The sequence below is a fragment of the Phyllostomus discolor genome, chromosome 4, assembly GCF_004126475.2.
Source record: "Phyllostomus discolor isolate MPI-MPIP mPhyDis1 chromosome 4, mPhyDis1.pri.v3, whole genome shotgun sequence".
Lineage (NCBI taxonomy): Eukaryota > Metazoa > Chordata > Mammalia > Chiroptera > Phyllostomidae > Phyllostomus > Phyllostomus discolor.
In genome coordinates, this window is record NC_040906.2 from 91800145 (window position 1) to 91825399 (window position 25255).

Sequence of the window (25255 nt, forward strand, 5' to 3'; positions counted from 1 at the left end):
GGTTCTCCTCCTACTTTTAGGTTATCTATCTTATTCTCTCCCTCTTCTGCTCCCTCCCCTTCTCTATTAATGCACTCAGTGGCTGTCTAACTTAAGGAAAGGGCTCACTGACTCAAAAGGAAGGCTCGACCACCAGGCTTAGAGATGTGAGAGGCTGGGCAGCTCCAGGGTTTGGGAAGCAAGAATATTTGACAATATCATTGGGATGAAGATGCTATAATTAATGAGCTTCCATCTTTTTCAGTAATCATATTGCAACTCCTAAAATTTCAAATTGTGTTTGAGAAAGTTGCACTGGTCTAGTTTTTTCTCATCCAGGCACTCAAGGACTGTTTAGATCAAGGCTTCCCATCACACTATTGACATCTGGGCTGGATAATTTGTTGTGGGGGCCTGTCCTGTGCACAGGGATGGTTAGCAACATCCCTGGTCTTGACCCATAAGGTGCCAGTGGTATCCTCCCCGCAATCATGTCAACCAATGTCTTCAGACATTGCCAACTGTCCCCTGTGAGACAAAATCAACCTCAGTTGAGAACCACTGTTCTAGATGAAGAGGCAAAAGAACGAAAAAGTTGCAGTATGAGACACAGATATAAGCACAAAGTACAAAAATGGTCTATAAGGAACTTAAATTGCAGATTTTGAAAGTACTTGTATCTATGCTGATGAACTGGTCAGTAAGCTAAAGCTTAGCCACGTGAAATAATTACAAGACAATGTAAGAGCGTTTTACATAATGGCAAACAGAGAGGCTAACATTTGTTTAGTCTTTGCTTTCCTTGCTACACAAAAGCTGCTTTACGTTGTGGATCTGTTTCATTCTTGCAGTAATCTTGATAGAGATTATTTTGTGGTAGGAGGAAAGTGAGCTAGTGAGTTAACGTTACATGCTCAAGGCTACACATCAGTTTCTCTGTATTTGCTAGTGGGACCACCTTTCTCTCCACCACCCCATCATCACATTCTCATCTTCTTCAAACCACCCCAGTTTCACCCCAACAGCAATCAGCGGTCATGTCTGGAGAACTGCAGTGTCACAATGTCTCTCATATCTGTTCCTTCTTTTGTTCCGTTTTCCCCACCTTGTTTCACCCTAATCCTTTCCACCTTAAACATTTGCCAGGATTAATCTCAATGCAAAGTGGATATTGCATCTTTCTCTCCATTGCAAATCAAATGGAAACTTCAGGGGTCTGCTTCCTAACCTCATGTCTCTGAGTTCTCACTGTCTTCCAAAGCAGACATCGTGCTCTGACAATGGCAGCTATTTCTGAAGTGCTTACCATACTGGTTCACAGAATCCTTACAGCAGTCCAGTGAGGTTGATGATGCCGTTCTTATTTTACACGTGACCCCTGGCTGCTTCCTCTTAGTCTTTGATCATGCTGCTCCCATTGTTTGAACACCTTTCTTCCTCCACTCACTTTGCTCCAGTTCCTGTGAGGTTCAGCTCTGACATCACCTTCCCAAAGCTGTTCTTGATCATTTAGCCCTTGGAGATGGTTATTTTCTCCTTTTAGTACAGTTCCCCCATATTTATCTCATATCCCTTTCACAGTAAGCTTCTATAATGGAACTGGAATCACCCCTGTACCCCTAGCATCCTGCACTCAGTAGATGCTCAAACACCTGTTATCTGAACAAAGTTGAGGCCACTGCTCACACGGAGTTTTTTTTTTATTTTCCTCAATCAAAGCCGCCAGGTAGCCACAGCTACTGGTGTGTCAGGGCTGCAAGCCAGCCTCTGTGCCCTTGCCCAGCACCTCCAGCACTGCATTAGGGCTCAGGTGCCTAGGTGCTCGCTTGACTCTCCCGTCTGCATCTGAGGACTCAAGCATTCCCTCTTGGGGAAAAGAGGAAAGCCTGCCTCAAGCCACCTCGGAGCTGCTCCACAAATGGGAATGTAGCCTGTTTTAGGGCTGAGCAGTACAGCATTAGTCTCCAGGCCAGGCTGTTTACTTAACAGCTATTGGCCATCTAATGAGCTTTCATTTCCTCTTTGTAATGTTGGGGTATACTACCTGTCCTTTCCAGGACTGCTGGAAGGTTTCAAGTTCAAGTATGGAAAGCATTTCGCTGGGAGCTTGGCTTCTCCAGCGTCAGACTTATTACTGTCTTCCTCAGCCCATGTTCCGAGGATGATGGGGCCTGGCAGTGCCTTGTCCCTGCTATTGCCCTACTGGGTTCCTTTTTCTCCAGCTGGGAAAAGGATCCCCTACAGACCTCCTTAGCCACCAAAATGAGGATCAATCCACCTCCAGTCCCACCCCTCCAGGGGCCCCCTTCAGAGCACAGCTCCCCTCACAGGGTCCTCACCCCTGGCTGGAGGCCCTCTGTTGGGAGATTTGGGCATCAGAAACAGTGACACTCCTCCAGAGACTTATTTTGGCCTAAGGCATCAGAGACTTTGATATTCTGATGGTGAGGACAGGATATGAGAAAGCAAGTATGTCCTAGAAAACATTTTGTCTTGCTTTTCTGACATCCTTGGCAACTGTACCATAGTTGTCATTTCTGAGAGCTAACTCCTCAATTCTATGCTAAATGTCTCTAGGGGATTTAACCCTGTGCTCCCATCACCTGTTCCCTTTCTGTAGATGAGGAAACTGAGGCACAGAAAGGGTGAGGCCAGGGTTCACCCTAGCTCTGCCTGACTGGGAGGATGGTCAGCCTTGCCTTTTCCCTGCACGGATATTCCTGTGGAGGCTGAGTAATGCTGAAGGCCCACTTTCCTCCTGCCTCCAAACTCTCTGGATCCAGGCCAGATTCTCCAAGGTTTGTCCTTGGAGGTGGGGTGAGCCTGCCACTCGTTCTTCCTTCAACACACCCTTGCCTTACGGGTTTCAAGTCCCGACCTTGCTCCCAATCAACCATTTCCCGTGTTTGGAGAGCATGAAGGCTCTGGGCAAGGAGAGCCTGAATGGTGGGAAGCCATCAGACACTTCACCCACCAACAGAAGGAAACCCAGTCTAAGGACGACGAATGTTAGAGGTTCTTAGTTATGAGCAACGAAGAGCCACTTGGAAAGTGAAGCCACAGTGGGTGGCTAGAGAACTCTGTTGGGAAACCAGGCAGAATTAGGGGTAGGTGGGTAAGACGCAGTACCACCCAGCCACCATTCCGCGTTAAGCACCGTGCTGCTGTCAAAGCCACAGATGCCATCACCTCTGCTTCCTGCAGCTGCCTCTGAAGTTCGATGAAGAAGCCACCCCTTGCTTCTGCTCCCTTACTCCTACCTGACTCAGTGTCCATCTGGCCAATGAAACCCAGGTCACGGCCCTGCTCTGGCTGTAGGGGGGGCTTTTCAACTTTTCTGATGAGAAGTGATCTCAGTGACTCGCCAGGACTTAAATGACAGTCTCCAAACACAGGATTAGACTCTGGGTAGCCCTCACAACAGAGTGCCCACTAACTGTAGTCAGCCAGTTAAATTTCCCATTCCCCCTGCATTACCGATGAAGATGAATCCTAGAGGAGAGAATGGCTTTCTTCACGGATACAGGGATAAGACAAATCGGTTTTATCTCCTGGGATGAAATTAATCAACTGAATTCCAATTTAATAGAGCACTGTTGGGGGACCTTGGGGACTTGGCTGGCTGGGGGAGCATGAGGGCCAGGTAGTTACGCCATCCTACACTGTGCTTTTTCACACAAAAGACATTTAAACAATTGTTCCCTCTGGAAAGCCCAAGTCCCCTCTGAGCCACCCTAGTTTGTGGATGACTAAACATACTAACCTATCTCCTAGGTTAGGTATATCCACTTTGCAAGATGACAGCTTATGCAGTTTGGCAAGAGGTTCTGCATGTACTGATTCTTGTTTGGATATTCCCAAATCTAGCTGTGCGGGAGAATCATCCATATTCCTCTGTCCTGCCAAAGACCTAAATCAGAATCTCCTAGACATAGGGCAAGAAAATCTTTAAAAATGTTTTGTCTGTAGCACAACTGGCATTTGGGAACTTAATGACCAGGACAGAAGCCTATCCTCTATAGGCAGAGAAGGTTCCATCACCTTTTCATCCACCGAAGTGCACCAGAACTCAAGGATGAGGTTTTCCAGGCTTAGAAACAGCTTGTATATTTTTCTATCTATCTGCATCATGACTTGAAAAACTTTACAATCATTCCCAACACCTTTCTATCTCCTCTAGACTGTAACCAGGCTCCTAAGAGGAACTTGGCTACAGCATGTGTGTCCTGTGCACAGTTCCTAACATCTAACAGCTGTTTAATCCATGGTGACTTGGGGTTATCCAAGTGCACTCTGCTGATCCCTCCACCTAACACCCAGTGCAAATCAGAGTACCCCTGAAACTGCATTAATCTACTTGACAGTTGCCTTAGAAAGGTGCTGCAGGATCGGGGAACCTTCTTCAATTCCAGGGGATCCAGACTGTCAGAAGTCCTTAGTCTGTATACCAAAGGCCCAAGCTGGCTCAGCATTTTTGATGAGTCCTCAAATCTGATACTGTGGGGCAGCAAACTTTTCATGCAGGATGCATGTTAATCAACACAGCTAATGGATAGGGTACTTTGTGCTGGCCACTGTCCTAAGCACTTAGCTCATTCAATTCATGCAGTCCTATAAAACAGGTTTTCCTACCTTGTTTTTCACTCATTTAACAGGCCCAGAAAAATAGGAGGCACAGTTGGAATTTGAATCCAGGTATTCTGGTTCTAGAGCATTCATTTAACTGCTCCATATAGTTGAATAAGTAAGATCCTTTTGGGGGTACTGGATTCAGCTTTACTTACTTATCACTGTCTGCAGCCCAGAGGATCCAAAGGTTTCTTTGGCATGTAGTGATCTGCTTGGCTCCCTGCCCATGCTGCCAAACCTTCCTGGCTAAAGCCACTTAATCCCACCTGTCAAGTAAACAGTTCCACACATGCCACCAGCCACTGTGCTCTTAGCACAGGGACCCAAGGAGGCCTTCTCCTTACACAAATAAGCCTTGCAGATGGTGCTACCCTGACCTTGTATCTGATTCTAGTACTGGTTCCCTCAGGATTTAAATCCTGGCATGGTTGGTCAAGTCTGGTTGCCTGGATGCCCCTAGCCGTTATTATAGTAGAAGCTAATCGTTCTACCACCTTTTCTTAGAAATGCTGAGACAATCAGACATCTAGAACCCAAATCCAGGCGGACCAAGCACGGTTAACAAAGTGTATTAATAAATGAAACACAAAACTGATGTGATTAATGACACGAGAAAATACCATGTTATGAAACAAGCTGGTCACAAATAGTGGGTAGAAGATTTCACTTCTGATAAAAAATTTAAAAGTATATATATAAAACACTGGAAGGTTATATACGAAAATATTCAGTCTTTACTTCTGTTCAGTGATTAAATATTCTTCTTTTTGCTTTTGTGTATTTTCTGAAACATGGTTATTTCTGAAACAAAAAAGAAAAACAAGTCATGGATAAAGAAAGAGTTAGTAAATGTGAGGAGTCTAGCAATCCAAGTCTGAAACTCAAGACAGGTCCAGCTTCAAAGACAGTTGAGAACCCAGTTGCAGGATATCATTCTTTTCTTTCCCTTCTAGAATACTATTTATCAGACTGTTTTATCTACATCTGATGTTCTCAGTACACATATATTTAACAAGAATTTATAAATATGAGCTGGCACAATAACAAAATGATGCTAGCAACTTTGGTTTTAAATTGCTACAAAATGTAACCACCATTTTGTACTTGAGACACACTAGAACTAAAACATAAAATATAAATCAAGAGCTCCTACAACAAAAAAACTACATCTGACTAAATCCCTGCTCTTTCTGACTTCATTTTCAATTTCACTGTATATTTGTTTCAAAGATTGGAAACAGGCAATTGTTTTCAAGCACCCCTCCCCAAAATGCGTTGCAGTGTTGAAAGGGCTCGCAAAACCCCAAATCACCTAGAACAAATCTGAATGAGAATCCTATTCTTTTTAAAGGCCTCTGCTGAATTGCCTCATGGAGAATGGAAGCCTACTGCACCTGCACTGGTGTAAGGCTCAGCAGTCTGAGATCTCCTCTCATTCCAAACAGAACTGCTAGGGGAATTTTATTCAAATTGTTAACAACTCGTACTTCTTGCTCTTAAAACAATAAAATTAGGAAAGGATCGTTATTTAAATATCTGATATATATATATATTTATATATATATAAAAGTCAGTGCTACCTTTAATTGAAGGTGCTTCTTAGGTATTTACAAAAGCTCTTTGCCCTTTTACACAGCAGCATTTTCAGGAGGGGTCAAGAAGTATCATTAAGGCCCAAGAAACAACAAAAACCCAAAAAATAAACCGAGATTATTTCCTGCATTGTCACCACCACCATCACCTCCTGTCCAGTGTACTAGGTCGCCCGCCTTTTATATCAGGTTACCGTAGCAATCCATGCTGCAGAAATCTTCAGATACCAGAAAGTTACAAAAAGAATGAGAAACAGCGACAAATAGAGAAGAAAAAAACTATAATCACAACGAAGACCAAAAAGATCCTTTGCTTTGTTGTTGGGAAATCAAGAAAAACTGAACTATTTTATAACCTGAAATAAGAGACTTGCTAGAAATATCAATGCCCAGTGCTCATAACCCAAGTCAACTTATACTCGTTAGGTCAGTCCAAATTCTGAAGTAAAGAATTTCTTTGTTAGAGCAATAAAGACAACATCATTTCAGGACAAGCTCTTGAAGATGAAAGGTGGACGTGCCTTCAGTGAGAGAACTGTCTGCTGTCAGATTTCTTGCTGATGTGTTTGAAGATTTTGGACTTCTCGACTTTCTTGGCTTTCTGGTAGCCGAATCCACCACCACCTCCTCTCTTTTTAAGCTTGCCTTCATTGCTGTTTACATCTAAAGGTGCATGTTAAGGAAATCAAGCAACACACAGATAGAACTCTAATGTAACACCTACACGGAGAACCAAGCAGCATGAACACTCTTGTCCTTTTACCACAACCCCTCCCTGAACCATGGAAATGTACAAACATTAGCCTATGCAACACACTTACAGGAAATTAGGAGTGTTCATGTTGACTGCCGACTAAAATTAGCAGGAGTGATTTTAAGTCCAGTATAACCATCATTATTTTCTCCACACAGGAAACTCAAGACAATTACAATTACTTGTAAGAGGTAAATCATCAAGTTTATAGGAACACAAAAATACTCCATGCGTCAAGACAAATGACTTTAACCTCTGTTCGGGGCTAATTAAGGAATGCTTAAAAGAGTGGAGTTCTTTTTTTTCATATAATTGAACATGTAGGCATTTACTCAGTGCTTACAATGAGGGTGGTAACCCAAATTTGGTTTTCTCAGTCGGAAGTTAACACCATAGCGTTATTGAGCAGGCTTTACTTTAGCTGCTTCAGTTTCTTTTGTTGAAAATGTCATAATAAGACTTCCGGCAAGATGGAGGAATAGGTGGACGCACCGTATCTCCTCGTACAACCAAGATTAGAAAAACAATAATTTACAACAATAATTTACTATCAGAATAACACCCAGATCCGGCAGAGGATTTATCTGAATGGAAGTCGGGCAGCCAAGAAGTTGAAGTAGACGCGTTCATCTGGACTGGTAGGAGAAGACGAGCCGGCGGGCGCGCGGGGCTGGCTCAGGTCGGCGGCACGCGGAGGTCGGGGGAAGGTTTGGCGCGAAATCGGTGCAAAAGCCATCCGGCACGCAAGAAGGCAGCGGTGATCCCTGAGTACGCGAGCTGCGGCTGGCAGACCCAGAGGGGTAGCGATTGTGGACCAGGGCAGAACTCGCGGCCCGGAAGCCCAGACAAGGGTCTGAGTCCAGGGGTACGGAACTACCGCCATTGTTTTCTCCCGCCCCGCTCCTGCTCTTGCCTCGCCCCCACATATAACGTCATAATCTAGCGACTGGGGCGCCCAGCCCCGGTGAACACCTAAGGCTCCGCCCCCCACTGTAACAAGAGCAACCAGACTGGAAAAAAAAAGGAGAGGCAGGGGAAAAAAAAAAAAATGTTTTCAACACAGCAGATCAGTCCCCCGGGACTCATCCTTTTGAGCGACCAAGAATTAGCCAATCTATCAGATGCACAGTTCAAAACACTGGTGATCAGAAAGCTCACGGAACTGGTTGATTTTGGACGAAATTTAGATGAAAGAATGCAGATTACCATAAAACAGATGCAGGAAGACACGCGGAGGAGAGCCAATAGTGAAAGGAAGGAATATGAGTCTCAAAACAATACAGTGGACCAGAAGGAAGATAGAATCAACCAAGCAGGAAAGCATGATGAAATAAGAATTCAAAAAATTGAGGAAAAGATTAAGAGCATCCAAGACACCTTTAAACGTTCCAATATCCGAATTATAGGGGTACCAGGATCGGAAGGGGAAAAGCAACAGACTGAGCACGTATTTGAACAAATAATAAAGGAGAACTTCCCCAATCTGGCAAAGGGAACAGTCTTCCAAGAAATCCAAGAAGCTCAGAGAGCCCCAAAGAAGTTGGACCCAAGAAGAAACACACCAAGGCACATCATAATTACATTAGCCAAGGTAAAAATGAAGGAGAGAATCCTAGAAGCAGCAAGAGGTAAGGGGACAGTCACCTACAAAGGAGTTCCCATCAGACTGTCAGCTGATTTCTCCAAAGAGACCTTACAGGCAAGAAGGGGCTGGAAAGAAATATTCCAAGTCATGAAAGACAAGGACCTACATCCCAGATTGCTCTATCCAGCAAAGCTCTCATTTAGAATGGAAGGGCAGATAAAGTGCTTCTCAGATAAGGTCAAGTTAAAGGAGTTCATCATCACCAAGCCCTTATTTTATGAAATGCTAAAGGGACTTATCTAAGAAAAGAAGATAAAGGAAAGACATGTATAGTAAAAGGACAGCAAACTCACAAATATTAACAACCACACCTAAAGCAAAACCAAAAGAAACTAAGTAAACAATTAGAACAGGAACAGAACCACAGAAATGGAGGGCACATGGAGGGTTAGCAGCAGGGGGGTAGGAGGAGGAGAGAGGGGGAAAAGGTATAGAGAATAAGTAGCACAGAATGTAGGTTGAAAATAGATAGGGGGAGGGCAAGAATAGTACGGGAAATGTAGAAGCTAAAGAACTCATAAGTATGACACATGGACATGAACTAAAGGGGGAAATGTGGGTGGGAGGGGGGTACAGGGTGGAGGGGAGAGAAGGGGGGAAATGGGACAACTGTAATAGCATAATCAATAAAATATATTAAAAAAAGAAACCCAAAATAAAATAAAATATAAATCCAAAAAAAAAAAAAAAAAAAAAAGAAAAAAAAAGAAAATGTCATAATAAAACACACATTATAAAGTCCCAACAGAATCAACTGGAGATATTCCTTTTGCCTTTTATCTTTAGTACTTCTTAAGTTTTCTTTTGCTGATCTTGCAACCTCCTTATACAGATGGCTGTGAGAAGATAAAAGCCCTATGAAAGGTTTGTCTCCTCTCTTCAGCTTCAGGGCATTGTGCTCCTCCACAGCTGTCATACAGTGAAGCCTGGCAATAGCCTGAAGACGTCACACAAGGAAGCTGTTACTGTTGGTAGTTAGCTAGATACTAATAAAGGAAGGACACCAAAGGGAATTAGACATTGGGCTTAATAAATTGGGAAGCATAAAGTGGTTTGCTTTAACAGGAAACCACAACTTCACAGTCCAGGGGATTACAGCATTTCTCTGCCAAGGGATTTGACACTCCTCCATTCCTGACTCTAATACCAGATTGTTGGGTGGGGTGATGAGTTGGACCATACAGGCCTGTCAGTCTGACTAGGTGCTAGAAACATCAAAAAGCCCACAAAAGCATGGGAAATTGATTGGTTCTTTTGAAAAAGCACCTGGTCTGTCCCAAACCCAAACTAACATAATCCCAGGGGAACAGAGGCTCGCGCTTGGGAACCCACACTAGTCCAGTTCATATACTCTCACCCAGGAGCATGTGACCTTGTGGGTCTAGCAGCTACTGGGCCTGAGACAGACTGTGTGGGCTCCTAAGGATTGAGCTTTAATATGAAGCAGGAACTCTGGACACTAGCTCTTGTTTTGGCCTTGCTGAAGACACAGTGGGACTTTTTCCATTGCAGGACGAATGGAGAGGGGACAGAGGGGCAGCCTTCCCCACAAATACACCATCTTGCTACACCACAGTCTCCCTACGTGGGTTCTTAGGATCTCACACAGTGAAGCTCTGCAACAGTTTGAGGACCTCACACAGCGGAGCTTTGCAATTCCTCCCTCTGTGCTTTTCTTCAGATTGCAGTGTTCTGGCTCTGTTTGACAAATTCCTTTGTGTTTTTTAAGGCCTAAGTCATATCCTGTCCTGTTTGTGTAATCCACACTCCTATAACTAATCCCTGCTTCCTCATAAGCACTGACCAGGTTGGACACCGTTCCTCCAGTTCTCAGCCAGAGCACACACTGGCCCAGTGCTAAACCCAAATGCCTGTCAAGCTTTTGTTCCTTAATTCCTGCATGAATTCCTAACAACAACAAAAAGGATACTCAGATCAACAAAAGGAGGCACCTTGAAACCAAATGACAGAGCAACCTGAGGCAAATTTAAGTTATTAACATTAAAGATCTGTTTCAGAGAATGGGAATCATATGCCCGAATGTATGATTTATATGCTTCTTGGGCTGACTTATGAAGGAAGTAGTTCTTTTCAATCAATTTTTCAAGCTGAAATGGAAAGAAACATTGGTTTTAATTAAGACAGCAGATTTCATATATATTAGAAAAACCACCTTACAAAAAAAGTTTGTCCCAATACACTTGTCCCAAGCTTTGTAATATTTGCAAAACCATGCCACAGTAAGATTTAATTATGAAGTTCCAGTAATGGCATGGTCTGAAACAACACAGAGATAGAAAGAAATGTGGTATCAGTGTAGCAGGAAACCCGAATGATCACATTAATTAATTTGTCATTAATAAAAAAAGGAGACTCGCACTGGCTGGTGTGGCTCAGTTGGATGGAGCATCGTCCTGTATACCAAAAGGTTGCAGGTTTGATACCTTGTTAGGGTGCTTATAGGAGGCAACCAATCGATGTCTCTCTCTCACACTCATGTTTCTCTTTCCCTTCCCCCCTCTCTAAAGTCAATAAACATATCCTTTGAGGAGAATAAATAAATAAACAAATACACACATACACACATACATAAATAAATAAATAATAAAAAAGGGAGGCCAGGAAGACAATGATTGCCAATGGAACACTACAGAGGCAATGCTGGAATGAGGCTGAGACAGGCAGACAGACAACCAAACAAACCTGAGACTGAATATCAGATATTTTGGACCAGGAAAATTCAAATTCACTTAATGGAACCTAGAAAACAAAAGCGTGAATGTCAGTAAAGTAGGATGGATCAATATTCAGATGTTTAGATGATGAGATATGTGAAAAGCTGACAAGCCCTACAAGCAGTTGGGGAATGATGAAGCCAGGCAGCAATGGTGTCGGGACGGCTTATCCGGCATTGAAAAAGTGACACAACAACTCGGCCTTGGGGTTCCCCTGGCACAGAAACCTGCCCTCACTTGCGTCCCAATGCCAATGGAAAAGTCTGATCTTACTTCTGCAAAGCACACGTAACTACACTGAAGAATCTTCCTAAAAGGAAGGTGAAGAATTTCAGGATGAGTCAAAGAAGCCCTTTTCTCTAAACAAGGGTTTCCCTGGTGAAGCAGCACAAAGCTTCTAGTCAGGAGGCACACTAGCTCAAAATCCATGCCAGGAGAGCTACCCTGACACAACACCGCCCTCTGATGGGAGTCTGCGACACCAGAGGTCACGATGACCATAGGTTCCTATAGGAAGGGTTTCTGGCCAGCCATCACTTGCTGGATAACTGGAAGAGTGCCAGACATGTACTAGGTGCTGGGGTGGGGTGGGGTGGGAATAGTACCCAGGCTATGGGCTCTGCCCTCAAAGAACTTAAAGTCTTACAGGGAGACAGATAAGAGGCAACATCTCAAGGAGCACTCGTGCTGCAGAAACATGAAGGCAGGAGTCAGTGATGCTTCCCAGAAGACAACAGCTTCCTAAAACCAGAGGAAATTTAGAGAACCAGGAAAAGGGCACTGCACAGGAAAAGTGAAAGTGTGTAGGGCAATTTCTGAGTACTCCTCCTAGATACTGAATGGAAGAAACTGCACGTGGCAAGGCTGTGCCAGGGAAACCAACAGGAGGCAGATGACAGGGAAAAGAAGGTATGATAAGTATTCACCACATCTAGCAACAAAGAGGCCACTTAAAATCCCAATGAATTCAGATTTGGTGGGATAGAGTCAGATGAGGGACAGTGGACAACAGGGTGAATGGAAAAAAAATGGAAAAAACAGGAACCATTTTTCAAAATGGCAGACTGAAGAACGGTAACAGGCAGTAGCCACGTAGGAGGTGGAGGTGGCAGAATTTTAGGGTTGAAGTTATTTTTCTTAGTGAAACACTTGAGATGGTAAAGAGCTAACTGTAAGGGAGAGACTGGCTGAAGAGCAGAGTTGATGAATGAGAGAGAGAAAGAGAAGAAGGAGCAAATAAAGATTCCCCACTGCTTCCGGTGAGGTTAAGAGGCAAAGACACCAGGAGTAAAAGATGCAGACAAGACTGTAGGAAGGGGAGCAGGAGGCAGAGAGATGCTCAGGTGTGAGGGAGAGTTAAAGGAGTGGAGGTGGTTTCAAATGGGGTGTAGGGAACAGGGGAGGAGAGATGAGGACACAAGACACACTGCTGACCAACTAGAGCACAAGAAATGAGGCATTTGGGTAGTATTCTCTGTTCACATTTCTTGGTCCAGACCCACGTGAAATCTTGTTTACTTCTGTAACAATGGTTCTAATAACACTGCAGCAAATGACTCATCAGACACTTCTAGAAACTGTGCTTCAGGCCGTCTGCACAGGCCAACAATACCTACACCAAGAGGAATTCATTCCCAACTTAAGATTATCCAAGCAAAGGTCTTTACCTTGGACTGTTTCAAGTAACGAAGGAAACCTAATTCTTCAGGGCGCAAAATGAGCAAGGCATGCCCCCTTCCATTTAGGCCTCTGGCTGTTCTTCCCACACGATGAATGTATTCCTTTAGTGGAGAGAGAAAGCTGGGTTTACAAACTGACTGCCACAGGTTGCATGTCCAGGACTTGTGTGGCACTGGACATAAGTGTGTCTGTACCTCTTTATGAGATGCTGCCCCTCCCCCAGGGCTGTTCCCAAAGTTGAGTCCATCATTCCTTCTTCACGTTCCACACCTGAGGAGGATGATGACTGAGGCCCAAGGAAAGCTGGTCATGTTAGTCACATGAACTCTACGATCTAATAAAATGACCAGTAAGTGTGCTTCATCCTCAAATTGGCTTTCTGAAACATGTTTAAATGCTGGCTGGCAATTTATCTTATCTATTGTTTGTTGAAAATACTTAATAAACTTATTTTACTACATATAGTACAGAGTCTTATCTATCTCTGTAAGCAAATTTTATTTCCTTCTGACACCTACTGCTCTTAACAACTCATTCCAAACATGTTAACACTCCTAATTTAAGTTCCACTGAGGCCTCTCAAATTGTTTTACATGCGCCCTTTCGGTCCTGCAAAAGCCCTATATACTTCCAGCACCAGAGAAATATTGCAAAGTTACTGTACAATAAAACATGACTAACTAAGGAATAAGCTTCTGAATGTCAAATGTAGTATTCCTCAGGGAACCAGGAGAGGAAGTGTGCTCCTTAATGTAGCCATTCTGAGAAACTCCAAAGATGCCAGTTACCTTGGGGTCATCTGGAGGGTCATACTGAACAATCCAGTCAACTTCAGGAATATCCAGCCCTCTGGCTGCCACGTCTGTGCACAACAATATCCCCATATCTGCATTGCAAAACTGGAAGAATGTGGTCGTACGCTTATTTTGCTTCTGCCTTCCCTAGAATCAAACCAAAACATCTATTACAGCTGGAAACTTAAGGCTATTTTGGGGAGGTCTAGATGTAGAACCCCCAAACTGTGCAGCTGCGAACCTACTTTATTTCAAGTTCACTCCCTGGCCTGTAATTTTCCTAAGTAGGTGATGTCTCTTACTCCTCTGTGGTTCTCACCCTTCAACACCCAGCAGAGCTCCCTGCCTCCCCCACAGGATCAATCACCTAATGTTGACTGACCTATTTTTAGAGGAGAGTAATACCTGGAACTCCACAATCTATGTAACTTGATAAGCACAACCTGTTTTTAATCAACTTCATAATCACTTACATGAATAGCCAATACAGGCAAATCTATGTAGTTCAGTAACTCGTAGTGGTATTTCACGGACATACAAGATGAAAAGAAGACCATTAGTTTCTTCTTCCGGTTTTTCTTAAGGAATGTAAAGAGCAGGAGGAATCTCTTTTCAGAAGGACAAACAACATATCCCTAGATGTAATTGAAATGAACAGATATAAAATAACCAAATGGACATTTTCAGCTGCATTAGCCAGTAATTTGATGAATGTACTAATAAACATTGCACACAGAGTGTCATGCTCCACCTGTAGTAAAATCATGCCATCATTCTAATAAAGGATTCCTAAAATAAGGCTATTTTAAGCACTTCTGATTCCTTTAACAGGCTGTAATCACTGGACACTAAATTTGTTACATATTTCTGAGATTACTGGTTACCAACAATTCTTGCAACCATAACATATTAACAACACTAACTGGAATTCTGAAGATATATTGGGGGAGTGATGGGGAGAAAATGCAGACAACTATAATTGAACAACAATAAAATAATTTAAAAAAAAGGATATATCAATGATTCATGTTTCAAAAGGTCTTTAATAGCAAGATCTCAAATAACCACAGCTTAAGTGCGTAATCCTAAACAAGATAACAAAGCTGGATGAACATACTTTTAAAAAATAAAAACCAGTAAGAATTTTTTAAGCTAAACTGTTGCAGAAAATATTTTATTCATCAAAGATTCTACTTGAAAATTCTATTTTTAATCAACCTAGTTTGGATCTTTGTCTCATTTCCTATTTTCCAAAGCTACGTGTCTGAAACCAGCTTCTCCATCTTCTAACTTACCTCACATCTTACAGCAAGAGATTAAAACAATCAACTTTTATTTTACTGCATCAATATGTGGTAGTGGCTAATAATGCTTCTTACATGGCAAGTGGTATTAAGAGACAGTAAAGACAGCTAATTAAATTATTCAGAGTTAGGCCCTGGCTGGCGTAGCTCAGTGGATTGAGCGTGGGCTGCGAACCAAAATGTCACAGGTTCGATTCCCAGTCAGGGTACATGCCTGGGTTGCAGGCCATGACCCCCAGCAACCACACATTGATGTTTCTCTCTCTCTCTCTCTCTCTTTCTCCCTCCCTTCCCTCTCTAAAAATAAATAAATAAAATCTTTAAAAAAAATTATTCAGAGTTCAAGATACCTTAACCAGGAAAGCCAGAGACCCAATACCCAAATTCACTATATTGGAATTAAAAGTTCAATAACCCACCTGCTTTCTGGGGCATACTCTAAACAATTAGAAGGAAACACCAAAGAAAAAAATCCTTAAAATTTAAGATATTGATAATAAGTACCTGCTCAAGACCATCCACTGTTGCATTAGCTTTATCATCATCAACACCAACATACAATGGCTCCTTTTTCAGAGAAATCCTCGCTAGGTCTTCAACTTTTCGAGTTTGTGTGGCAGAAAATAGCATGGTCTGTCTGCGTGCTGAAACAGACATACGTAAAAATAACCCGAATCTTTCAGTGACTCCTTAGAACTGCTCTATAACTACAAATGCTCCTAAGTAGAACTCTCAAAAATGGGAGACATGACATCACTAGAGATATTAAGTGAATGTCATGAACAACTTTATGTTCATTTGACAACTTAGATGAAATGGGCAATTTCCTTGAAAGACAAACTGCTAAAACTTATTCAAGAAACAGAAAACCTGAACAGCCTTGCATCTACTAAAGAAATTATACTTAAAAACTTTATGTAAAGAAACTCCATCCCTATCGGTCTCTAGTGGTGAGTTCAAATATTTAAGGAACAAATACTACCAGTTCTTTACTAACTCTCCAGGACACTAAAGAGAATTTAGCTCCCAATTTATTCTTTGAAGCCTGCCATTACCCTGACAATGACACATGAACACATCTGCAAAATTTCTAAACAAAACTTTAGCAAAGTGAATCCAGCAATATAAAAAAAGGATAACTCATGACCAAGTAGGGTTTATTCCAAGAATGCAGGATTGGTTGCTTTAATATTTGAAAATTAAAAAAAATAATTTACTATATTAACAAACTGAAGAAGAAAAAAATCAGATGATTTCAACAGACACAGAAAAAGCTTTCGACAAAATTTAACATTTATTTCTTGTTTGAAAAATGTCGACTTGCAGCCAGGATGGAGGCGTAGGTAGATACACTTTGCCTTCATGCGCAACTAGAAGGACAACACATTTAAAAACAAAAAATAACCAGAACTGCCAGAATCAAACTATATGGAAGTCTGACAACCAAGGAGTTAAAGGAGGAGTTAATATTCATTCAGACTGGTAGGAGGGGCAGAGACAGGTAGAGGGAGGAGAGGGCAGAAAGGACAGGGGGTAAGGCAGTGGCTGGAGGACCTCGTGGGGGAAATAGGGGCGGGAGGGGAATGTGGATGGGGGGAGTGCAGGGTGGAGGGGAATAAGAGGGAGAAAAATGGGACAAATGTAATGGGATAGCATAATCAATAAAATGTATTTTTTAAAAAAGAAAAATCTCAGCAAACTAGAAACAGAAGGGATTGTCCTCAATCTGACAAGGGGCATCTACAGAAAACAATCCCCAACTAACATTGTACTTTGTGGAGAAAGACTGAAGGCTTTCTTTCCCTTCTAATATCAGGAATAAGACTCCCCTCTAAGGATCAGGAATAAGACAAAGATGTCTTCGGCACTGTACTGCAGTTTTTCGCCAGTGCATTTAGGCAAAAAAAATATTAAGTGAATTTAATACACTTTTTAAATTTTTAGATGACATGATTGCCTATGCAGAAAATCTATCAGCTAGCCTTATTTGAAGGGTCATACTGAACAATCCAGTTGAACATAGAAATAATTATCTTGCGAGACATAGGATGGATAAACTAAAATCAACTGTATACGAACATACCATAAACAAACAATTTGAAATTGAAATTTTAATGAAGTACTTAGGGATAAAGATAATGAAACATGTGAAAAAACCTGCACTCTGAAAACTCTAAAAACACTGTTGAGAGAAGTCAGAGGCCAATAAATGGAAATGTACCTTATTCATATGTTGAACTGAATACTGTCTTCCACCAATGACCTATATTCAATATACTCCTAATCTGATTTTTTTAGGGAGTAGAAATTGACAAACTAATTCTAAAATTTATATAGAAATGCAAAGGACAAGAGTAGCCAGAGCAATTTTGAAAAAAGAACAAAGGAGCTAATGCTACCTAATTTCAAGACTTAATAGGTCGAACTGGAACTCCTGTACAGTGCTGATGGGAATGTAACACGGTAGAAGTTAAATACACACTAGCCAGTCTATTTCTCAGTAGGTACCCAAGAGAAAAGAAAATAAGCATCCATAAAAAAAGCTGTAGATGAATGTTTGCAACTCATAAATATCTGGAAAACTCATCTACACTGACTGAAAGCAGATTAACAGTTGCCTGGGAGAAATCTATGTGTGTGAATAGCTGTTGGACGTAGGTGAAGGTTGCTCCTGCTGAGGCTGAGAGGGATTACAAAGGTGCGTGAAGACACATTTGAGGGTTATGGAGATGTTCACTATATAGATGTAGTTGTTTTCACATGTGTAGCATCAAAGTTTATCAAATTGCGTATTTAAAATATCTACAGATTGCCAGTAAAGCATTACAAAACAAACTGTATAATGAGTGCAATAATGGCCTTATTACAGATATAAGCAGTTTATAATGTTACAAGTACTATAATCAAGGTATGTATAACTCAAATATCACACAGAAGGCAACAAGTCTATGGCTACCTGGGAAATGTCAGATAAAGAAAAAGTAAGATGGAGAATTGGGGTGGATGAGAGACATAACGCTGTTTAACTTGCCTTAAGCCTCTAAAATGGCAAAACCACTATATTAAGTTACTAGTAATTTTGATACTTATATTGCAAACTACCTCTAAAGTTAATTGGCACAGCTACTGCACTTGCTATATTAAAATTCTGGTATTAATATTTTTCATATATGAACAACCCTCACCTGCTTCTAGCAACTACTTTGCAAGCCACATGTAGATGCTACTACTTACTTGGCAGAAGTTTAATAATTTGCTTTAATTCCTCTTCAAACCCAACGTCCAAGATACGATCAGCCTCATCAATAACCAGACACTGTAGGTTTTTATACATAAACCCTGGGGTATTCTAACAAGACAAAAGGATAAAGAAACACCATTAGCTGTCAAGGTTGTGCCACACAAGACGAGACAGGCACTACACACTAGTGTTTTCTTACCTGCATATGGTCCAGGAGACGGCCTGGTGTAGCTACAATGATGTTGATCCCATTAGCGAGTTTCTGTGCTTCAGCAGATCTGTTACTGCCACCCATTATTAATCCATATGTGTGAACATGGTGTGTCATTAGCTCTTTAAGAACACCAAAAGTCTGCATGGCCAGTTCCCTTGTAGGTGAGAGAATAAGAACTCCTGTTCCTAAAAAGCAAAAAATGAGATATGGTAAAAGTCAAACTGTAATTATCACCATGAGTTCATAACAGCTACAATAAATTTCTAGTCAGACAATGGCAGAAACAATTGGATCAATGGCTTACCATTCCTGGGCATAAACTTTAACTTAACAATGAGTTCCACTGCGGGGATGAGAAAGGCCAGGGTTTTGCCGCTGCCTGTTTTTGCAGCTGCGAGAAGATCCCTGAATATGAAAAAGGGAAGGGAGGAGAGAGACACAGTCTACTCATTTATCAAATACTTACTGAATAGCTACCAGGCACAATCACATAGGTTTTAGGCTCCCAGGCAGAATAGGAGTAAGAAAGACAAAGTTGCTACCTTTTCTATCACTGAAATCAACCTAACTTAGAAATAAGAATCATAATACGAAACAAAAGTAAACACTTTTCTTCAAACATAAGTAAATAATTTGAAGTCTTTAATGCAGGTTGGATATGCAAACCAACACAGTGCAAAATCAATAGAACACACTGGAACTTTCTCTCCAAACTGCTAGCACTAAAAACAGAGATACTAATGGTCAAACATCAATCAATGTTAATCATACCTGCCTTCCAGAAGTGGTCTGATACTTTTATGCTGAATTTCAGTCATGTTTGTAAAGCCCATTTCTTTTATTGCCTTCAGTGTGTTCTCATTGACAAGATTAGATAGGGAAGCAAATGAAGTATCCTCAAAAGCTCCTAGACAGAAGACAGTTTATTATTAGCACATTTATCATTTTTAGTAGTTCATATAGCTGGAGCTGCCTAATTTAGTTTTGCTGATTGAAAGCATTACTGGGTTGTAGTCAAGCTTATAATAGCTTTCTCCACTGAGACTAAATTCCAATCATTTCTATGTAATATAAAATATTTAAAGAAATCTGAAATAAGTAAAAACAATCAGTATAATAAAAACCATGTGTTAAGTCAGTCAAAAGGGTGTTTAATCTCATTCCCAAAGGCAACCGAGTCAGACAGAACCAACCTGCTAGGCTAAACCTACGTATCAGGTGTGTGGTTCTTCAGCAGGTGAAGCAGCAACCCCACCTGGGAGACAAAACTGCCCTGGCAGAGAACTACTGCCATAACCCTTGCAATTTTAACTATGCAGGTCTGGGGTGGGGCCTCAATATTTTAACAAAAACACAAACCAAACAACTCAGGTAACTCCCAAACATTCTTGGTTAGGGGCAACCAATTCTAGTTTAAACTCTTGAATTTACAGATACAGAAACAAAGGCCACAGGAGGTTAACCGGGCACAAGTTCTTCAACACTGTTAATTCCTGCCTCTACCTTCTTTCTCAGTAATAAGCCAGTATTAAACCTCTGGTCTCCGGACTTCTGGCCAATAATTTTCCTACTACAACAGGGAATGAACTTTAGAAAACGATAAACCAAAGGGACAAAGGACCCCAGAAGCTGTTTGTGTGCATTATTAAAATATTGTTAGGAGTAAAGGAAAAAATAAACAGACACTAAGATACAATATGGAAAATAAAACGCATCACTTAAGATATAAAAAATTTGTCAGTCCTTACTTTTTCCAGGTAAAAGTCACAATTAAAACTGCAAATCTTATAAATGCAAAGAGGTATGGAATTTTTGAGATCTATCTGGAAAACTTTCTACAAGTTACCTGTCAGTCCCAGGGGCAGGCCAGGCACTTTACAGTCCTCTTTTCCATCGTCTGGCTTCTCCACACTGGTTTCTGTTTCTTCTGGAGCCTGGGTACCTTCTTCCAATTCCACTTTGTCTTCAGTTTTTGCTTTTTTGGTATCTTTGTTTTAAAAAAGAAAACACCCCCTTTTTTTTCTTGACATAAAAATACCAAATGGGATCACAAAACAAAAGATGTATGATTTAAAGAGGCATATTTTCCTTTTTTTTAAAAAGACTTATTTATTTTTAGAGGAGAAGGGAAGGATAAAGAGAGAGAAACCTCAGTGTGTGGTTGCCTCCTGCGCACCCCACATTGGGGACCTGGCCCACAACCCAGACATGTGCACCAAGTGGGCATTGAACCTACGACACTTTGGTTCACAGTCCAGTGCTCAATCCACTGAGCTACACTGGCCAGGGCTAAAGAGGCTTATTTTCAAAACTTAAACACATTTTCAGTTTTATTTGCTAATAATTTTTTTTCATAATTAAAGATTTGGTTATATTAAAAAACCCAGTAGGATATCCAGATTTTCCAACAAAACTTCCTTATGTAACCATTTTTAAAAAAGAGTCTAACTAAGCAATTTAAGTATTCTAATTGTTCCAAGTTCTATAATACTTCACTGAGGGGAAAAAAGCGTATCATTAATATTAAAAAAAAAAACAAAACTCATAATTTTCCTCCCATACCATAAATGTTACCTTTTCTATAAAAGCTAATTTTGTTTTAAAGATGAACAGAAATACCAAAGGCTCTTCATGTCACTAAAAATAAGACTACAAAGCAGGGGCAACAATTCACGTAGCAAGGTGACAAAAACTGGCCTGCCCTTGAATTTAAGTGCTGAGAGAAGAAAAGGTAAGGCCTCCTGGCTTTTTACTTCTATATTCACAACTTGCATCACATCTTCAAAGTCTCTCTGGGTCAAATGGGTCAACTACCATCCTGGGCTTTTATCAATTTACGGTAGTTAGTGACACTGGTTAGAGCAGACCTGAGCCACACCAGAACTCAGGATGCTGTAGCCCAGAACTGGCCTCTTCCTTAGACTTTACTACCATCCTTCTGGGAAATGGTCATGTCTGCAGGACTCACATGTTCAAAAACCATGGATACCATCAGCTGGTCTTCATGACTTATCACTTGTATTTTCCTTAAAATAGTCCTTAAAAGTCCCAGCCCTGAAATTCAGTGCTTGAGAATAGAAATAAATCACTTTCTTAGCCATACTTAGAAAAAGAACTCTAAAGGCACTAATAACTTTAGAACACAATGACAATCACTTTTAAATAAAAACTGTAAGGTCTTACCTTCATGCTTTTCTCTATCTTGCTTCACTTTTTATTTATGCAATTTATAACCTGTAAGTACATTAGTCTGTAGGCAGCATGAAGATAGCCATACATGTTTGGAAAAGCTCAAAGCTCCTTTCTAATGAGAGCTTATTTCAGATAAGACATAAACAAAATTCTAACCCAGGTGTTGGCAAAAGTTTTGCTAAAAGGGCCAGATAATAAACATTTTCGGTTTTTCAGGCCATGTGGTCTGTCACCATAAAGACCAAATAAACAACTAGGTATTGCAGTGTTCCAGTAAAGCTTCCCCCCTGCCACAAAAATAGGTGGAAAGCTGAATAGTTTGCTGATATCTTTTCTATCTTCCCTTGAAATCTCTGCTTGCTCACATCTCAATTAAAATGCCTTTCCTTTCACCTAAGCTTATTCAAATCCAATCGTCTTCCAAAAGAACACTTCACTTCACTTCCCACTTAATTCTATCCTGACCATCATACTCACTTGGAAATTACTATTCTATTTATCCAGGCATTTCCTAATTGCTATTTTGTGCACTCTGCATGTCCAAATTATTACTGACTCTCTTTTCAAAAGGAAGAAATTTATGGTAAAAAAAAAGGGGGGCAAAAAATAGATAATTAAAAAGAATCATTAATGTAAAAAAAAAAGGCTCAAGGAGGTAGATTCTACCAGCCTGGATTTCTTTAGTATCAATAACTCCACATTTCTCTTTGTAAACAGGCACACCTAAAATACTATGTCATGGTATGTTGTGTTTATCATACAAAGTCCAGGTAATAGAAGAGCAAATTTGTAAATGTCTAAGGAGATTCTTAAGTGTCAGGTTTTATTTAAGGTTCTTAAAGAATGTAAAGGCATGACACATTGTTCAATATTTTGAGGAAAGTTAAACTGACTGCCCCCCACCATGTTTCCTTTAGCTACCAGCCTAGTTTCTGATATACTAGTGAGTACAGAGGGGTGTCTTGCATGTCATGCAGGCACAATAATAATAAAGGAAGAATGACAACCGAAAAATAGTTTAAACAGCTTAAATTCAGAAACGAAATACTTACCAGGCTCATGATCATCCACCATTTTTCTCTTCTTCTTCTTCTTCTTCTTCTTCTTTGATTCTGAATTGGGAGACTGCACTGCTGCTTCCCCATTGGTTAATATGGTAGATTTCTTGGGGGATATTTTAACTTTTACATTTTCCACTTTTTCTTTAGATGTATCTCCATTTTGGGCTTCTGACAAACCCTTATTCATAGACTGCTTTACAGATTTTTTAACTTTTCCACTTCTTATTGTTTCTTCAGATGTATCTCCATTTTGGGCTGCTGATAAACCTACCTTCATAGACTGTTTTAAGGATTTTTTAACTTTTCCACTTCCTACTGTTTCTTCAGACATATCTCCATTTTCAGTTTCTGATAGGCTCACATTCCTGACCCCTGTTCAAAAGCAGAAACAGAACACATTGTAACAAAGAAGTATACTTAGAAACACTGTAATCCCCAATGAGAAATTCCATGGCTTCCAGAACTGAAATGATTTAGCTTTTACTTTCCTTTCATAAACACTAAATTCTCACTTAATGTCACTGACAGGTTCTTGGAACTGCAACCGATTTTACATTGGCTAATTGATATAAATGAAAGTTAAGTTCCTAGGGCATCTTATTAATGTTACAACCAATAACACTGAACAAAACATTATTTGAGGACTTCTTGCTTATCATTAAAACCACTTGCAATTTTATGATGTTACACTACAGGGCAAGTAAATTTCCTTTACAGAAAAATGCTGTAAGAGGGAAAGCTGCATCTTACTTCAGAAAACCACCATCTCTGTCCTTAAGGAGTAAAAAGTCCAGGACAGGAAAACTTTATGAGGTTAAATATTTAAACAGCCAGGGCTAGACAATAGTAGTTATAAAAAATACATTTTACTACTAGGTATTTGATAAAGGTGTGACTAACAGATATATTATAAACAACTTACATCTTACTCACACAACTAGTACTTCTAATATAAATACAACTTCAAAACATTCTCCCTCAACTTTCCTAGTGAACTGAAAATTGCTGAATAAACCACACATTTGCCCCAATACTTACATAAACTACCCAAGAATGTCTTTATGAAAGTTTCCATGTTTATTTACAGAAACAAATAACACCATCTTTTATTTTAGCCATTCCTTTAACTACCAAAAAGTAGTAATTGGAAATACAAAGGAATTTCAAAAAATATTATTTCCAAAACCCACAAACGTTCCCTCTCCTCCAAGGCTTCTTCCAATAAATCAATCTCTCTTGAAAACCAACTGGGGTAAAAGCATTAGTCCTCAAAAATTGCCTTCGTGGGTTTACATCTTATTATATAGGGCTGAAAACGCTTACTCTAAACAACTTCAATCCCTGTGGCTCACCGTCAGGATGCTAGGTAAGCAAGGTGATTCACGTATAATCCTTTTTACATGTGTTTGTGAAAGATATAAATATGTAGAAGCCCTTAAGTAATTTATAAACTCAAGTTGGAAGTGATGGGGAAACAGGGTTGGAAAGAGGCTTTGCGTTCGACGTATGCGTGTAGCACTTTTAGAATTGTAAATGCGTGTGCAAGCGGAGTAGGGAGTGAGTGGACATGGGCAGAGGAAGGCAACGTTATCAGGATACTTTTGTGAAAAGGGTGACGATGAGCTTCTTTTGAAAAAATGTACATATCAATTATAGATAATGTAAATGCAAGCTGCATGGAGATAAAGTTCCACGTGTCTAATCGGAAATGGGTGAGAGGTGGGGACGAGGTGGAACCTGAAGGTGGTGAGGAAGATAGAATAGGAAGCAGAGGTGGAAGAAGGTGGTCAGACAGTCACGACAGTTGTGAGGCCACGGCCGAGTCAGCACCAGCTTGAGACGGGACTCAAGGGTGCCCCAAGCTGCCTTTTCATTATCAACACGCACACGTGCTCGCAGGGACACTGCCCACGCCACTCCGCAGCCGCGGTGACACTCGAAGAACGCGACGGCTGTGCGTGGGCTCCCACAGCAACCGAGGCGCCGCTAAGCTTAACGCATCTCACCCTGTAGCTTTAGGTTTCGCTGCCGCAATTTGAGGTTCCGCTTCTCGATTTTCTTGCGCAGGAGTTTCATCGGTAGATGAGACATGTTGATGGAACACCTTCAGAGCGGCGCCACAGCCAGGCTTCTGGTCTCCTGAATGACGTTACTTCCTCTCCCACAGCACGTGATCAGCTCTGCCAACAGATAATACGTCACAGGAAACGCTCGTGGCCTGTGAACCGAAAAATGTGTCCCGGGTGGAAATGCTTCCGGTCGCGTGCGCCGAGCTACCCTTGGCGACCAGGTTCTGTTCATCGCCCTCTAGGGGCGTGGAGGCCTGAGCCTGCGCCCGCGCCCGTGCCGGGTCCACATTGTGCCAGAGCTGAAAGGGCATCTAAGCTATTGGGAGTCCTGGTAGAATTTGAGTAACCCCAGAGGAGCCCCTTAAG

At 41.1% G+C, this 25255-nt stretch overlaps 1 protein-coding gene across 3 annotated transcripts; it reads right to left on the reverse strand.

Moving 5' to 3' along the window:
- Positions 1-1375: 1375 nt before the first annotated feature.
- Positions 1376-25002, reverse strand: DDX18 (DEAD-box helicase 18). Of its 3 annotated transcripts, none has more exons than XM_036023640.1 (15): positions 24827-25001; positions 22812-23192; positions 20414-20554; positions 19339-19474; positions 18872-18972; positions 18553-18752; positions 18347-18461; positions 15617-15756; positions 14282-14443; positions 13803-13955; positions 13002-13115; positions 11303-11359; positions 10530-10707; positions 6722-6863; positions 1376-5392 (listed from the first exon to the last, which is right to left on the reverse strand). In XM_036023640.1, the coding sequence occupies exons 1-14, from the start codon at positions 24909-24911 to the stop codon at positions 6724-6726; spliced, it is 2103 nt and encodes a 700-aa protein (XP_035879533.1). In that variant the 5' UTR covers positions 24912-25001; the 3' UTR covers positions 1376-5392; positions 6722-6723. The 3 variants fall into 3 exon arrangements, with proteins under 3 accessions (XP_035879533.1, XP_035879532.1, XP_028389281.1); XM_036023639.1 differs by having other exon boundaries at positions 5206-5409; positions 24827-25002; XM_028533480.2 differs by having other exon boundaries at positions 5206-6863.
- Between the last annotated feature and the right edge of the window lie 253 nt (positions 25003-25255).

What these genes read in the sequence shown, in the direction of transcription:
- DDX18 (XM_036023640.1), bottom strand. Translation starts at nt 24,911, where the DNA reads ATGTCTCATCTACCGATGAAACTCCTGCGCAAGAAAATCGAGAAGCGG. An exon ending in GGTGGATGATCATGAGCCTG is followed by an intron (nt 20,555 to 22,811) that starts GTAAGTATTTCG and finishes TTTAAAACAAAG; the next exon opens with ATACCAAAAAAGCAAAAACT. An exon ending in AATTATTAAACTTCTGCCAA is followed by an intron (nt 15,757 to 18,346) that starts GTAAGTAGTAGC and finishes TGTCTGTTTCAG; the next exon opens with CACGCAGACAGACCATGCTA.